General features: G+C 39.7%; 1 protein-coding gene across 3 annotated transcripts in view; it reads right to left on the bottom strand.

Annotated features, from left to right (window-relative positions):
* The window catches only part of MYPN (myopalladin), a 114,458-nt gene that overhangs the window by 13,431 nt on the left and 85,805 nt on the right, over positions 1-15,222 (bottom strand). For all 3 annotated transcript variants that reach the window (XM_061405132.1, XM_061405133.1, XM_061405130.1), the window contains 6 exons: positions 8,513-8,734; positions 7,219-7,368; positions 6,124-6,206; positions 4,816-4,942; positions 3,430-3,637; positions 1,581-1,746 (listed from right to left, as the gene is read on the bottom strand). In XM_061405132.1, the coding sequence (XP_061261116.1) occupies positions 1,581-1,746; positions 3,430-3,637; positions 4,816-4,942; positions 6,124-6,206; positions 7,219-7,368; positions 8,513-8,734 (956 nt within the window). The remainder of the gene's footprint in view (positions 1-1,580; positions 1,747-3,429; positions 3,638-4,815; positions 4,943-6,123; positions 6,207-7,218; positions 7,369-8,512; positions 8,735-15,222) is intronic.

Below are 15,222 nucleotides of genomic sequence, written 5' to 3'. Positions count from 1 at the left end.
AGAAGAAAATGGCAACCCACTCCAGTATTCTTGCCTGGAAAATCCCATGGACAGAGGAGCCTGGCAGGCTACAGTCTGTGGGGTTGCAAAAGTCAGACACGACTTAGTGACTAAATCACCACCAGAGCCAGTTAACAGACAACACTGTGATAATTTCAGGTGAACAACAAAGGGACTCAGCCCCTCCAAACTTGCCTCCTGTCCAAGCTGCCACGTAACACTGAGCAGAGTTTCTTGTGCTATATAGTAGGACCTTGTTGGTTATACATTTAAAATATATGATTCATTAGTTCTAATAGTTTTCTGTGTAGTCCTTAGGGTGGAGGGAGTGTTTCTTAATATAACCAACTAGGCATGGCAGCATTTGACTTAGTTCAGTTCAGGAGGAAATCTGCATGTCCTTTCCTTCTGTTTTCTCTATATCTGTAGTTCTCAACCTTGACTGCGTAGTGCCATCCTGCATAATTATACCAGAATTTCAGGCTGGGTGTAACATGTTTTGATAATTTACACTGAAGGGTTAACTCAAGTATATTCTCTGTTCTTGCTTATGTATTACCAGAGGAAAATTCTGACCTTTTTATACTTAGACTTTTTAGATGCCAAGATTCTGTAAAAGCCAATATCCTTTAGGACAAATTTAGTTTACTGTGAAGAAATAATTCTCAGTAATAATAATTTCTCAGTGGCAGTTTCTGTGCACAAGCTGCCCTTGTGGCATAAAAACAAAATGGCAAAGAATTAAGGATGGTTAGGGGAAATTGGGGAACCTAGTGGTTCAGATGGTAAAGAATCTGCCTGCAATGTGGGAGACCTGGGTTTGATCCCTGGGTTGGCAAGATCCCTGGAGAAGGGAAAGGCTACCCACTCCAGTATTCTGGCCTGGAGAATTCCATGGACAGAGGAACCTGGCAGGTTACAGTCCATGGGGCCGCAAAGTGTCAGACACGACTGAACGACTTTCACGTCACTTCACCTCAGGGGAAATTAAACAAGGCACCCATTTAGAGAAACTGGATCCTTAAATTTACTTAAAAAATAGGCATGTAGTGACAGATGGAAAAGGAGTATTGCCATAATGTTTTGTTTTGCCTTTTTTTTTTTTTTTGCCTTATTTTATTTTCACTTTTTACAGTCAAAAGTTTTTGTCTGGGTACTAATATGACTCATGACATGACACATGACAAAAAGACAAATGACCAAAACATGCAAGATCTTTATAAATCCCTCAAACCTTTTCAAGCTTAAAAATTAAGGTTTTAGAGACTTTCCTGGTGGTCCAGTGATTAAAACTCTGCATGTTGACTGCAGGGGGTGTGGGTTTAATCCCTGGTCAGAGAACTAAGATCCTGCATGCCATGCAGTGCAATAATAATAATAATAATAAAGTTTTAAAATGGTGGGACATTGTACAATGGACGAACCCTCAGCAATAAAAAGGAATAAATTCTTGATAAGCACAGTTACATGGATAAAGCAAATGCATTATGCAAGTGGAAGGAGCCAGATTCAAAAGGCTGAAGACTTATTTGGGCGGCCTGATGAGCTTTGCTGAACTTGACCAAGTGTGGAGGCTGTACCTGATCCTCTCTCTGGTGAAAGGGATGGTCTCGTTGTCTTTCTTCCAGTAGAACACGGGTGGAGGCATGCCTATCACCCGGCACTCCAGTCTCACGGGGTGGCCTTCTGGAACACCACTGTTCTGCAGTTTTTCCAGGATTACAGGTGCCTTCTTTACTTCTTTGGCTGAATGAGAGAAGAGCCATGCTAGTTTGAATAGTAAGTGCCTTGGGCTCCATGCCTCAAATTCAGGACAGTTCTGGAATCTGAGGGAGCACCCACCCACCTTTTCTCTTCTTTAGAACACTTTTCAAGCTTCTTAGTGAAGATCACTGCCTTGATAAAAGCTCCAAAAATGATTTTAAAAAGAAATGAGAAAATTGCCTCTGCCTATCTTAAAAAAATTTTTTTAAATTTTATTTTTTCTGCCTATCTTTTGAGAGAGAACGCTCAAGGATTTGGGTAACACACGTGGGATGCAAATGGTAGGTGTGGAATTAAGGGAGTTTCTTTTATTGCTCAGCAGTAAACGCTGAGAAATGATATATTTTATGTACTAAATATATTTTGTTTTCTTTTTTAGAGGAGGTTATTTTGTAGAAGGTATATTGATTTTCCCTCAATATTTTACCTTGAGAAATTTTATTGCTCCATAAAAATTGAAAGAAGTATACTATTTAAAAAAAAATTATGTTTCATAAGGAGGCATTTTTATTTTCCCCAGCAGAATCAGTTAAGACAAAAACACCTCCTATCTCAGGGTTCCAGAGGCCATACTTTAGCAAAACAGTGGGAAAAAAGTAAAAGCTGCAACCAGTGTATCCTCGCAGAATGAGCTTTTCCTACTCTGTTGGGAGAGGGGATTGAGAGTGGAAAAAAAGAAGATAATACAGAGGAAACAGCTACTAGCCTAGAGAGAAGGTTAACATTCTGATGCCGTCCTGATTTATTTCAGGGGCCATGCAAGGGAGGTAGCAGGAGAAAGTTCAATGGAAGAATTCATTCATTCTGAAAGCTAATTCTAGCTGGACTAACACCCCAAGGGGCTGACACCTCCCAGGGGATGATGACTGTAGGCATTAGTGTTTGCTGACATCATCTTGTAAGGTAAGGATTCATTTGTTTAGTTATTGATTGAATGCCTTCCATGTTCCAGGCACTGAGTCAGACATCAGAAATGCACAGAAGAACAAGCTTCTGTGGCCTCAGAGGCTCATAGTCTCTTCAGGGAGGCAAAGAGAAAATAGTTATACAGAAGCCATGAGTGCTGTAAGAGTGTCTCCTTTCCTGAGTGCTGTGGACATAGAGGAGGATGTGCCTGGTGGGTCCGCTGTGCCTTTGTGGTAGCATATGAAATAAGTCTTAGAGAATGAGTAGGAGGTTGCTAGGCAAAGAAGGGCATTCCATGTAAAGGGACCATTAATGCAAAGGTATAGAAGCTTGGGGTAGGGGGAGACCCTGGAGTGATGAACTGTAGGGCAAGTGACCTGAATTTCAGTTCAGTTCAGTTCAGTCACTCGGTCGTGTCCTATTCTTTGCAACCCCATGAATTGCAGCACGCCAGGCCTCCCTGTCCATCACCAACTCCTGGAGTGATAGTCAATTAATTAGTAATTAATTGATTGATTAATTATTACAATGACTATCATTTATTGCAAGCATGATATACACAAGGTACCGCATTTTGTTTTTGGCTTACTGATATGTTTTCAAGAGCAATGTATGGAACATGGCCCTTACTACAGAGAAGGGGAAACTGAGATGAGGCTCAGTGTGGCAAAGGACAAAGGAATTACGTCAGAGGCTCTGCATATTTGGGCAGTAGCTTTGGAGGGAGTCATGTTTAGGGGTTCCAGCAGCAAGCCTTACCTACTACAGTGAGCTCCAAGCTAAAGGAATTCTGCCCAGTTTTGTTGGTAGCAATGCAGGTGTAGGTCCCCGCGTCGCGTTGAGTGAGCGGGTCAATGAGCAGAGAGTGGACTCCGGTCTCCCTGACCAGCATCTTGTGGGAGGTGTCGGGGAGGACAGGCTGGCCATTGAGCAGCCACGTCAGCTCCGGGGGCGGTAAGCCACTCACCTAATAAACAAAAGGACAGCTGAGGCAAATGACAGACTGATGACAGGCAGATTTATTTGGTGGCTGACTTCTTCATCCTGATCTGGCACCACATAGATAGTGAGGGAATGTCAGTGGTGAGAAACCTCTCCATAACATCATCAGGACAAGAGGGATCTGGATGGATGAGCGTGTGAATTTGAACTGTATAGTATTTGGACCCCAGTTCGGGTAATGATTATATACTAGATTAAAATGAATAAGAATTAAAAAGCTAAATAGATAAAATAGGCCTGTAGTGTCAGTTTCAGAGATAATATATTGCTTACATACCTAACGACCAAGAGGTGGCCAAGAAAGGGGCAGACATTAAACCAGTGTTCTCAAAGCTGGCTGTGTGTCATCATCACATGGGAATATTTGAAAATCCTGATGCCCATTTACTATATTAAATCAGAATCTTTGGGGAGTGGACCCAGGATGGGTTTCTTTTAGGATTTAGGGTGGAAGAAATTAACAGTACATCCCAAATATTATTTAGGTAACTAATTTGAGGGCAAGATCCACCTAGAGGAGTGGATTCTATAAATATTTAACCTTAAACCTTTATTAATTTGCATCTTAATCTCCATAGCATTCTGCAGCGTCAGGGCAGAAGGAGAACTTAAGTTTCTGTTCATACTGAGAACTATCCATGCTGTTCAACTGAACCTATTTTCAAGTGGAAAAGTTAGAATATATTATAGACTAGTTACAGGTGATGGATGTTAGCTAGTATTAGAAACCAGCTTCTGTTTTCATAAACTGCTTTGGAGCCAGTGACTAGAATTTTTTCAAAGGCTGTACCTCATAGCAGTTCATTTCAAGGATGTAAAAATCATCCTTATGTCTTTATGGTAATAAAGACTTTTCAGGTACCATACGGAAGATGTCTGAACTACATCACCACTTTGGTTGTCTTTTACAAACATAGAGTTAACTTGATACGATACTTTCATCTGATATTAAATGCTCCAAAAGAACCTTATGAGTGGAAAAAAGTGGTCTATTTCTCTCTTTGTTCCTCAGTCCCCTTTCACCAAAAAAAAAGAGCCCCCCAAACCAACTATAAAACAAATACAAACAAAAATAGGTGCATACAAACAAATAAATACAAAATATGAACAGGTCTGGCGCCAAAGATGGTGCTAGAGGGCTACCTTACAGTCCAGGCGGCAGAGGCGCCCCTCGTGAGCCACCATATCCCCAGGAGCCTGCAGGAAATGTGGTCGGAAAAAGCGTTCCTGTAGGGGCTCTTTGTCTCTTTCTTGCACTCGGGACCTTCCTCTAAAACAGCAAGCACGTTCAGGCATTAAACAGTAGAAACCAATTCATAAACATATGATGTATAGGTATTTAGGCATGGTTATAGGGCTTGGAGAAAGATTTCTTTGGGGGGTGGGGGTAAGGGTTGCTGAACCATAAAGAAATAATAAGTAATAGTGTGGAGCTGATGTGAAAAAAGAAAGTATTAAGTATCTCACCACTGTAGGATTATCTTGTGAGATCTGTAATTAAATAAGCAGGCTTTAGCTTTTTTCTCTGTGAAGTCATTCTGGGTTTCTGGGTTAAGTGACTCAGCTCCCCTTGCCTTGGGTTTGGCCAGTTGTTCAAAAGTTTCAAAATAAACAAATAAATCAGTATTCAATCTGAACCTCAAATGAGAGCCAAAAGAGAAGTCCTGTTTTATTACTCAGAGCAAGGCAGCTGCGGTCCCTGTGTCTCTGAGTAATAAAATGTAACCCGGCTTATAAATTCTGCCAGACCATTAAAGATGATCATGAACCTAAATTGATTAAGACTGACCAACAGTAACAGCTGTTCTTGAAGAAGGGAAAAAAAAAAAAAACTGAAGAAGAAGGTATAGTTGTAACCGTAGTGAAATACTGCATCTGAAACATAGGTGACTATTTTTGTTTCTTTGGTAAGTCTAATTTAATTCATCCATGTCAGCAACTATGAAATGCTTTGCTAAGACTTTGTGGCACCATACGACTCAAGAGAAAGCCAGGCTCTCTCTTCTTAACATTAATAAAGTCAGAGAGGAGGAAAGTTAGTTGCTATGTTGGAGACAATTGTTATGTTGGAGATAATGACAACAACAAAAATCTTTTATTAGTATATATATATACTCATTAACAGTTTCTGTTTTTTAAGGAAAAGGTAACTTAGTTCAGTCTGATTTATATATTATATGCACAGGTGCTAGGGATGGTTACAAATTTTGAACATTAAAAATGTGCTGTGAACCAATACTTCTCCAATTTAATACACTTGTGAATCACCTGGGGATCTTAGTAAAATGTACATTCTGATCAGTAGGTCTGGGTGGGGCTTGGAATTATGCACTTGCAACAAGCTCCCAAGTGATGCCAATATTTCAGTTTATAGGCCCCATACTTCAGTGCTCATTGCAGCAGGTACATGCTTGGGAGGGGCTGGAGAAGTGAGGTTCTCACTGTCTTTACCTGTGAGACTGACCAGCAGCTGTTAGTCGACTTCGGATGGGCAAACCTTGTACCATCAAGTGGCCAGAACAACTGATTCTCCCCTGAGAAACAGAAAATGAAGGAGATTAAAATAAAAAGAACTCCCTACTTTTTCAATATATATACGTTTTTCTGGACCAAAATGTTATTAGCTTTTGGCTATTACGAGTTTTTTGGAGGGGGGATAAAAACAATATAACTCTTTAAATTGCTGTTAACATTTCAGGAGAAAGGATTTTTAAGCATATTGTGATGCCTTTCATTTTTAAGCTGAAAATGAACAGACACAAATGTAAAAAAATTGAGTTCTTATGCACTTAATATTATTTGCAGGCACATGCAGAGATCATGGCCAAGTGTTTTTATGCTTTCCTCAGTAGAGATTATCTTCAAAACTAACATTTTAATAGGAGTTGGTGAGAATAGAAATCATAGTTCTGTACCTCCTAGTCTCATAGTAGTTGGAAATATTTATTCTGCCATATTTTTTTTTCAGTTTTATACTTATTTATTTATTTATTGGAGTATAATCACTTTACAATGTTGTATTAGTTTCTGCTATACAACAATGTGAATCAGCTATATGTATACATATTCTGCTAAGGGGGATTTTAAGTCCTGATCTCTTCAGAAAAGGAAAGTGAAATATTATGACTTTCCAACTTTTACCAAAAAAATAAGAAAAAATTTTATGAGTGAGGGCTATTCACAAGTAATTTGCTTATTCTCTAAAGAACTAAAAATAGCAAATCATTCTTTGATAGGTTGATTTATTGACTCTTCAAGAGAGTCAATGAGTTGATAAACACAAGATGTACTCTAGAGGCTGAGGCATATAGTTAGTGAATAGATGGTACTAATGTCCTCTTCAAAGGCTGAAGAGTGGAATGACCCATCAATGGCTGACTAGTCGTGTAAATTGTGATCCTGTGCTCCAGTTACACACAGTCTCAGCGCTCCCCATTCATTTTCCTCAGCAATCCTTAGTAACTTGCACTTCTCAAGGTTTATTCACAATGATATCAACTGCTCCTTCCTCAGAATGCAGCACAGCGTGGAACCCTGAGTCTCCACCTGGGGGTTGGCTGCCATGATGGTATAGTTGCCGTCGTCGTCACTGGAGGTGGAGTTAATGTGCAGAGAGCATGTCCCGTCTCCTTCTCGCTTCATTTTGAAGTGCTCATTTCTCTTTGAAATCTGCTTCCCGTCTTTGAACCAGTAAACCTGAAATGAACAATAGACAAGGAGACTATGCACACTTCTGTACATCTTTAGAGGATCCTGATATAAGGAGTAGGATAAGGCCTGGATGGATTGCCATCTCTACAACTAGTAACCCATCCTTTATAAAACAGAGAAAAATTATCAGATGTATTACAATGACAGTATAATATGCTCCTCCACTTGTACATATAGAATATTTAAGTAAAAAACTACAAATAATTTAGGATGGAGAGAAAGCTTTTGATTATTTTTATTGTACTTTATAATTAAAAAGCCACCCTAAGGGCCAGGCAGGTCTTCAGAGGCAAAATAATGAAAACTGGAATAGCTCGAAACTTTTCCTGCTAGAAGTCCCAGATCTCAGGGCCTAGAATAGCTGACCTTACTTGAAAGGATAGTATGGTGTGTTATACCAAGTGGAATGAGGCCAGGATTCACTTGCTGAATTCCTCATCTGACTAAAATTTAAGTCTACATGGTTTTCATGTTAAGTTCTGCATGTATCAAGGGGAATCTCTGAAAGACAGGTGAGTTAAAGTACGGTAGCAGTTGACCTTCTCTGCATTTCCTGGTTACCAAACCATACACGCTAATGCCATGTTAATGTTTGTGAAAGCAGAGTGAAGAGATTCCCTGCTGTAGACATTCCGGGTGTAAATCCTCTCTCAGCTGACTGCCAGAAAATCTGGTGACTCATAAGATTTTTCACCAGCCAGTGATAACGATATGACATTTTCTGCATTTACCAACCTAATAGTAATGATACAAATATAGCTCGCTTTGTTTAACAGGTTGGCTGTGGATATTCAGTAGATAATAAATAGAAAAAAAAGTATCAGATTGGTGAATTTGATGGTTGAGAGGATCAATAACCCCAAAGAGAGGATTGTGACTAAGAAAATTTATTTTCAACTTTTGCAAAAATTTTAACATGCCCATAAGTAATCTGATTTGTTTTCTGCCTACTTAATGATTCTATTCCTGACTGTATCTTTTTAGTCAGATTATCTGGCCTTTGTTAATTTTCTGGTATTGGTTTGTATTCTCTGTATGGATATTTCACTAGAGTCGGATAAGGCTTTCTTGAGGGCACTGAGTCTACAGATTTGTACTGTTGGTTGACTGGCTGTTCATCTTCCCCTACCTTTGGGACAGGTATCCCAACAATTTTGCAGGTGAATGTCACCGGAGAGCCTTCGGTGACCCGGAAGTGCTTGAGTCTTTTGTCAAAAATGGGAGCTATACACTTGCCCGTGGGGATCTCATCATGTTGGATTTCATCGTCTGATTCATCAACAGGGGTGCGTTCCAAGCGAAACTCTATTTCATTCATCAGCCTCTGCTCAAAGCTTGAGATTTTGTACTCCTGTCAAAATGGCAAACATGTATTAATGTCAGTTTCTGTGGGTGAGGAAGAATGTGTTCATCAGTATAATTTGAGGATGAAACTTTTTAAGATTCAAATGTTAGGTTCATATCATGGAACCTCCATAAACTAGGCACGTTCCATTTCCACTTCCTCACGATGGAGCAATGAAGGAGATTTGGGTCTCTACTGCAATCCCAAAATGTCCTGATTCTTCACCTTCATCATGGAGTCCCAGTAGAATCTTGTAGGGAATGGAATGAAGATGGAATGTAATTTCCATAGCTACTAAAAGTGTCCATCTTGATATACAGAACTATCTGTATGGTGTTTTGGCAAAATTATTCTGAACTGCATTCTAGTACTTGCCTGCATCACCAACTTCCTGTCTCTACTGGGTTTTGCCATCAGAAAACCTGTCTTCATAACTCTCCTTTGACCCCATGCTTGCCTTCACAGTATCTCTGCAGCCCTCACAACAAAACTATTTGAGATAATTTTCTGTCTTATAGCCTCATTCCCTTGTCACCTTTTCTTTCACTAACACACTCCAGTTAAGTTTCTGTTCTCACAGTTCTCCTGACATTGCTGCTCTCAGGGTCTTCTTATTTGCCAAATCCAGTTGTCACTTATCTGTTCTTGCCTTACCTGACTTCTGAGCAGCATTAACACAGATGACTACTTTCTCCATTAAAAAAAAAAATTTATTTGGCTGTGCCAGGTCTTAGTTGCAGCAGGCAGGATCTTTAATCTTCGTTGTGGTATGTGGGAGCTAGTTCCTTGACCAGGGATCGAACCCGGCCCCCTAACCTCTGGACTACCAAAGAAGTCCTTACTTTCTCCTTTGTAAAACATTTTTTTGTTGTTGTTGATTTCCATGACACTGTATTGGTTTTCCTTCCCTTTCTCTAGCTGTTCCTTATCAGTTTCCTCTGCTAGCTCTTCCTTCTCTGTCCTGGATTGTCTCATCCATTCTCACAGCTTTACCTGCCTCCTGTGTGCTGATGACTCCACATCCATGTCTCTCAGTCTGGTCTCTCTCCAGAACTCATAAACCCAATCATCTACTCTATAGCATGAAAGTCATAAACCCATCAATTTATTCTGTGTCATGGCTTGGGTACCTCATGGACACTTCAAACGTAGCCGGGTCCAAACGATACACACTTGGTTTCTGTTCCCCAGAGAATATACTCCTACCCTGCTCGTTTCCATTTTAGGAACCGGCACCAGTATTCATCCACTTGGTTAAGTAGTTAAACTGGTGTTTCTCACATTAGCTATGGTGAAAACCAAATTTTAAAAATGGGTATTTTTCAACCTGTTCTTCTTGTAAAATAAAAATGAATTACTAGAAAAATGAAATATTAAAAGCATGCAAGATTATGTTTGATAGACATAAAATTTCTCTGTCAAATGCTATAGAAATTTCTTATTGGTTACTTTCAATTTCCATAGTTATCTCAAGGTGGAGAGATGACAGCTTGCAAATTGGCATAGGTTTCAGACCATGCTTTGAGTGCACCAAGTTAACTTAAATCTAGAACTTATCCTGGATTCTTGTCATTCCCTCTCCTGCCCTGTTCTATCAAGCTTAAATGTCACCTCTGTAAAACAGCCTTCCCAGGCATTTCATCTAAAGTAACTCCCTATTGTAATTCTCTACAGAGCATTTCTTGCCATCCAGTATTATTCTTTTTAAAAAACTTTTGAAAGATTTATTTTTATTTATTGATTTGGCTGTACCAGGTCTTAGTTGTGGCACGTGGGTTCTAGTTCCCTGACCAGGGATCAGAACCTGGGCCCCCTGATTGGGATCACAGCGTCTTAGTCACTGGACCGCCAGGGAAGTCCCTCCAGTATTATTCTTGCTTGTTTGTTTATTGGTTAAATGATTGACTCTCTCTAAGCATGTTAGTATCAAAAGAGCAGAATTCTTGTTTGTCTTGCTTCCCACAATGTCAACAGTACATATAATAGTGAGTGCATGTCTCATGGCAGGTGCTCCTTGAGTACCCAAAGGATGGAAGAATACATGAGTGACCTGGAGGCTGTCATTTGTTCCTGCACCACTGTATCTCTGAGGAATCCAGAGCCAGGTGCCTGGGGTGAGGGTGAGACCTTTGGTTACACTTTTGACTCTAGTTAACCATAATTTTATGATTCAGGTAGGTTCCCTGCGGATGATACTGGCATGCCCCTGAAGTGAATTTGGGAGCACCAGGCTGATTTGCATCTGCCCCTATTCATAGGCAGAATAATTGAGTTCAGGACTCATGAGATGTAATCTCAAGCTATTAAATCACATCACTCATGTCTTCTAGTTATTGTTTTATATATATCACTGCCTGAATTTGTGTAGAATTGGCACTTAGGAAACACAGAAACCAAATATTTCTTGGTTTTAATTTCTCAGAACCAATTTTAAATCTTTCTTCTCAGCCTCATCTTAGACTGGGTAAACAAAATAAATCTACAGCAGCTCTTTCAGAGTAGGAAAAAATTATGACTCTCCAGTTAAGTGTATTCATTTTTCATCAGATAACTCAAACCAATTAAAGTAAAAGATTGTTCACTTCTAATTTGAAACCTAATTTAGTTTAAAAGTATTATGACTATTTTCTACATTTGGGGAGTTTTTTTTATAGTTAATACTTAAAACTTCCAGCTATCTACCTATTAGTTTGAGCCATATGAAATTGCCATTTTTTGAGGATTAAAAGTGGTAGAATATCAGCAATTTCAAATTATTCTCCCTAATACTATACAATGAGCATATTTTCCATAAATACCTTAACTAATCTTACAAATTTGAAATATTTCCTATTCTTCACAATTTAAAAATCCCACAAGGAGTTCGTTTTTCATCTTTGTTGAATTGCATTCATACTCCCAAATAGGTATTATTTTTCCTTTTAACAGATATGTTTGTTTTTTGGATGCTTAGGAATAAAACCAGTGAGTTATTTTATTCCCTTACTATGTGAGGTTGGTACTAAGTTGTTTTATTATTTTAAAAATAATAGTCAGATGAATGATTCTCATAGTTTGCAAACCTCACATGAGATCCTGGAGTTCAGGATAACCCAGGCTTTTTGTGAGGGTGGCAAGAGGTCTCAGGTTCTATGGCAGCTCATCTTGTTTTGTTTAAGTCCCCAGATGCCCAATCCATTCCATACCACCTGTAGCCACTATTTTAGTGGAGTCCTTGATCCAAGCTAAAGAACCTTCTCTGCAGCTTCTCCTACTGCATAATGAGTGAGGGCTGGTCAGTTCCTGGCTTTCTATATTGAAAGTATGAACTAATTTTTCCAAACAAGTATTATTGTGCATGGTGGTAAGTGTTGATTATGTGTATACTCAGGGACAAATAGGTGATAGATAAGGCTTTTAGTACTTGCCTGAGAATATAAAAACTGCATTGTCTCCATGCATTCCAATCTTTAGGAACTTGATTTTACCCAGCTGGGACCTGATTTTATGGAATTTTTAATGTTTGAATTGATTTAACCAAAGGAACCATGGAAACAACATAATGAAAATATGCACATTTTGTTTTGCTATAAAAGTACACTTATTGGTTATATATTTACTATTTTACCAGTGCTACAAATTGGGAGGTAATGAAAACAGATCACTCAGTGAGTTATCTAAATATACTGTTTGTTACTTTGTACTGAGGATACAATTGTAACCAGATCTTAACTGTAAGTTTCTCCTGAGGTAACAGAAATTTCAAAGCAGGTGTTCAAGGACAGGTTAGATAATTGAGATTCTTCATCAGAAATACAAAACAGTCAGGAAGGAGAATATCCAGTGAGATGACTTTGGAGAGAGCTAATAATGTTTGTCTCATACCTCCAGTCCCAGAGTACCTGCGTTTCACCTCCAGGCTATTGAGGGAGATTAAATAGACCCATCTGTAGCACTTACTGTTCCTCCAGTGGGTGGTATCTGACTCCTGCCTAAGGAATCTAGGGTGAGAAACAAGGTGGGTTATTGTTGATGGGCAAGTGATGGCTGCTTTCAGTGGCCCGCACTCCTGCATGGTGTCAGGTCAGAGGACTGTGATGATTCCTGTCATGCACATGCGGACCGCTATGAGAGAAAGCCAGCATGGGCTCAGCTTTTGTCCCCCTGTGGCTGGGAAAGGAAGAAGTCAGGAACAGCAGTTAGTGAAATGGGGGATGGAGGGAGCAAAAAAGAGAGAAGTTGGCCATACTTCCTTCCTAGTTTTAGATGTCCCCATTTGTAGGGGGGTCCCTGGGTGTGGGGTGTTTGTGTGTGGGGTCTTATTCTTGAATAAGGATTAGGGTGTTAGTTACTACAGGAATTGGACATTGCATGTTTCTGGATCAAGATTGTATTTTGCAACAAAGAAAACATAGAACCTTATGTGAACTAAAAGTGGTCAAAATAGTTTTGCCATTACCTCATATTTGAGGTGGCCAGGAGCAGGAGAAGGATTAGCCCCACTGAATAAATTTAAAAGGAGAAAGGGAGAAAAAATAAAATTGCATTTAAGATACAATTGTTTAAGGTGCCAGTTATATGATGTATGAGTCACAGATGCACAACCAAATAAGAATACTGTAGGTCAAGGCATTTCTATGAAAGATTTCATAAAATATGTGGGGAGTTGATTCTTAGGGAAAAGAAAACTATGCAACTGTGTGGCAGGAGTATGTGGCCTGTTTCTACAGCAGCATATCTTTACAACTGGGATGTTTACAAAGATGCATACCATGTCCAAAGCAGGAATTGGTGTAGGGTGTTTTTTTTTTTTTTTTGAGGAGAGGAGGGGTGCTTTGCTCCTGAGAGGTGGTTGTCCCAGGAATAACTACTCCTCTTATACATAAATCAAGGTTGTCATTCCAAATTGTGACCGATGAGATTCAGGTTTTCTAAGGACATTTGCAAATAAGCAATATGTTTAAGTTAAATTTGAATGTGCTTTCTGCAGTGTTCTGCACAAAGGTTGTGCTACTGACGCACTGTGGGTGGCTGTGCACTTTGAATTTCCAGGACTGGATTTGTGCTGTGGTCTCCATTTTCCCTTGCCCTGTCCCCTCTGTGAGAAGAAGCAGGAGTTTCTGTGAAGGCTGCTTGTAGGTGATGTCTGTGCTCAAAGGAGAGAATATTTTTCTGTGTAAATCTGGTCTGTGTGGCCAGCAAGTCAATGACATATGGCCCATCCTTTCCAGGCTTATGTTAAAGACCTTAAGTGGAAATGAATTGCACAGAATTTCAGTTGCTCTATGAAAGAAAATGAAAAGCCAAAATATTACTTCAGAAGAATATGCCACTTGAAAATATAGGTTCTTTTTTTTTTTTCTTTAAAGATAATCCTCTTTAGGCTGATAGTTTGACAACTTGAGGCATTTGGTTTCTGGGACACATCTGCAGAAATTTCCTTCAAATTGTCAGAGTGGTGGAGAGTACTTTCCTTCTGCTGAGAACCACAGTGTCATGACATACTCTAATCAGATATGTCATTGCCAAGGTTCCGGATTTCCAAAACATGGGGCATGATCTGACACTCAGTGCCCTGAGCTGGGTTCTGAGTCTGGGCTTCGGGGCAAATAACCAAGTAGGATCAAACCAGCTGGAAGAGCCTGCTCAAAGGGCTCCCAACCAACTCTGGGTACAGTGTGTGCTAAAGGAAGTTGTATGCGTTAGAGAAGGCATTCTCCTTTGTTCCTGGGACAGCCCACAGTATGGGCAGCAGATCAAAGATTCCTAGATAAACTTTAACATACACAGAGGATGTCTTCTTTTACCATGTATCTAATACTACATGCCACCTTCAGTAGAAATAACCAGGCTTCATAGCCCCCCGCCCTATCCTTATTGCCAGATTCTTAGAATACTATAATAGGCACTGGTGGTACAGCATTCTATAAAACAGACTCTCCTGTGGAGGAGGCAGACCTCCTTTGAAAGTATTTAAAAATACTTTAAATCCAAATTTTGTCTTTAAGAATAAATAATCACTAAATGATTCACAGATTTACCTTTAAAGCTTCAGTTAATGCCAGAGCTTTGCTTAATTCTGCTATTTTTTAAAGTTTTCATCTCTTTAGTCAGTTGATTCGGAGAAGGCAATGGCACCCCACTCCAGTACCCTTGCCTGGAAAATCCCATGGATGGAGGAGCCTGGTAGGCTGCAGTCCATGGGGTTGCTAAGAGTCAGACATGACTGAGTGACTTCACTTTCACTTTTCACTTTCATGCATTGGAGAAGGAAATGGCAACCCACTCCAGTGTTCTTGCCTGGAGAATCCCAGGGATGGGGGAGCCTAGTGGGCTGCTGTCTATGGGGTCACACAGAGTCGGATACGACTGAAGCGACTTAGAGCAGCAGCAGCAGTCAGTTAATTAAAATAGATTATTATCATGGTGATAGTATCTATAATTAGGTATAATCAGAATCCCTGTAGTCAAGTGAGATATTTTCTATAGAGATGCAACAAATCCAAAATTTTCTC

This window comes from Bos javanicus, chromosome 28, assembly GCF_032452875.1.
Source record: "Bos javanicus breed banteng chromosome 28, ARS-OSU_banteng_1.0, whole genome shotgun sequence".
Taxonomy (NCBI): Eukaryota; Metazoa; Chordata; class Mammalia; order Artiodactyla; family Bovidae; genus Bos; species Bos javanicus.
This window is presented reverse-complemented; position numbering and strand designations above follow the sequence as displayed.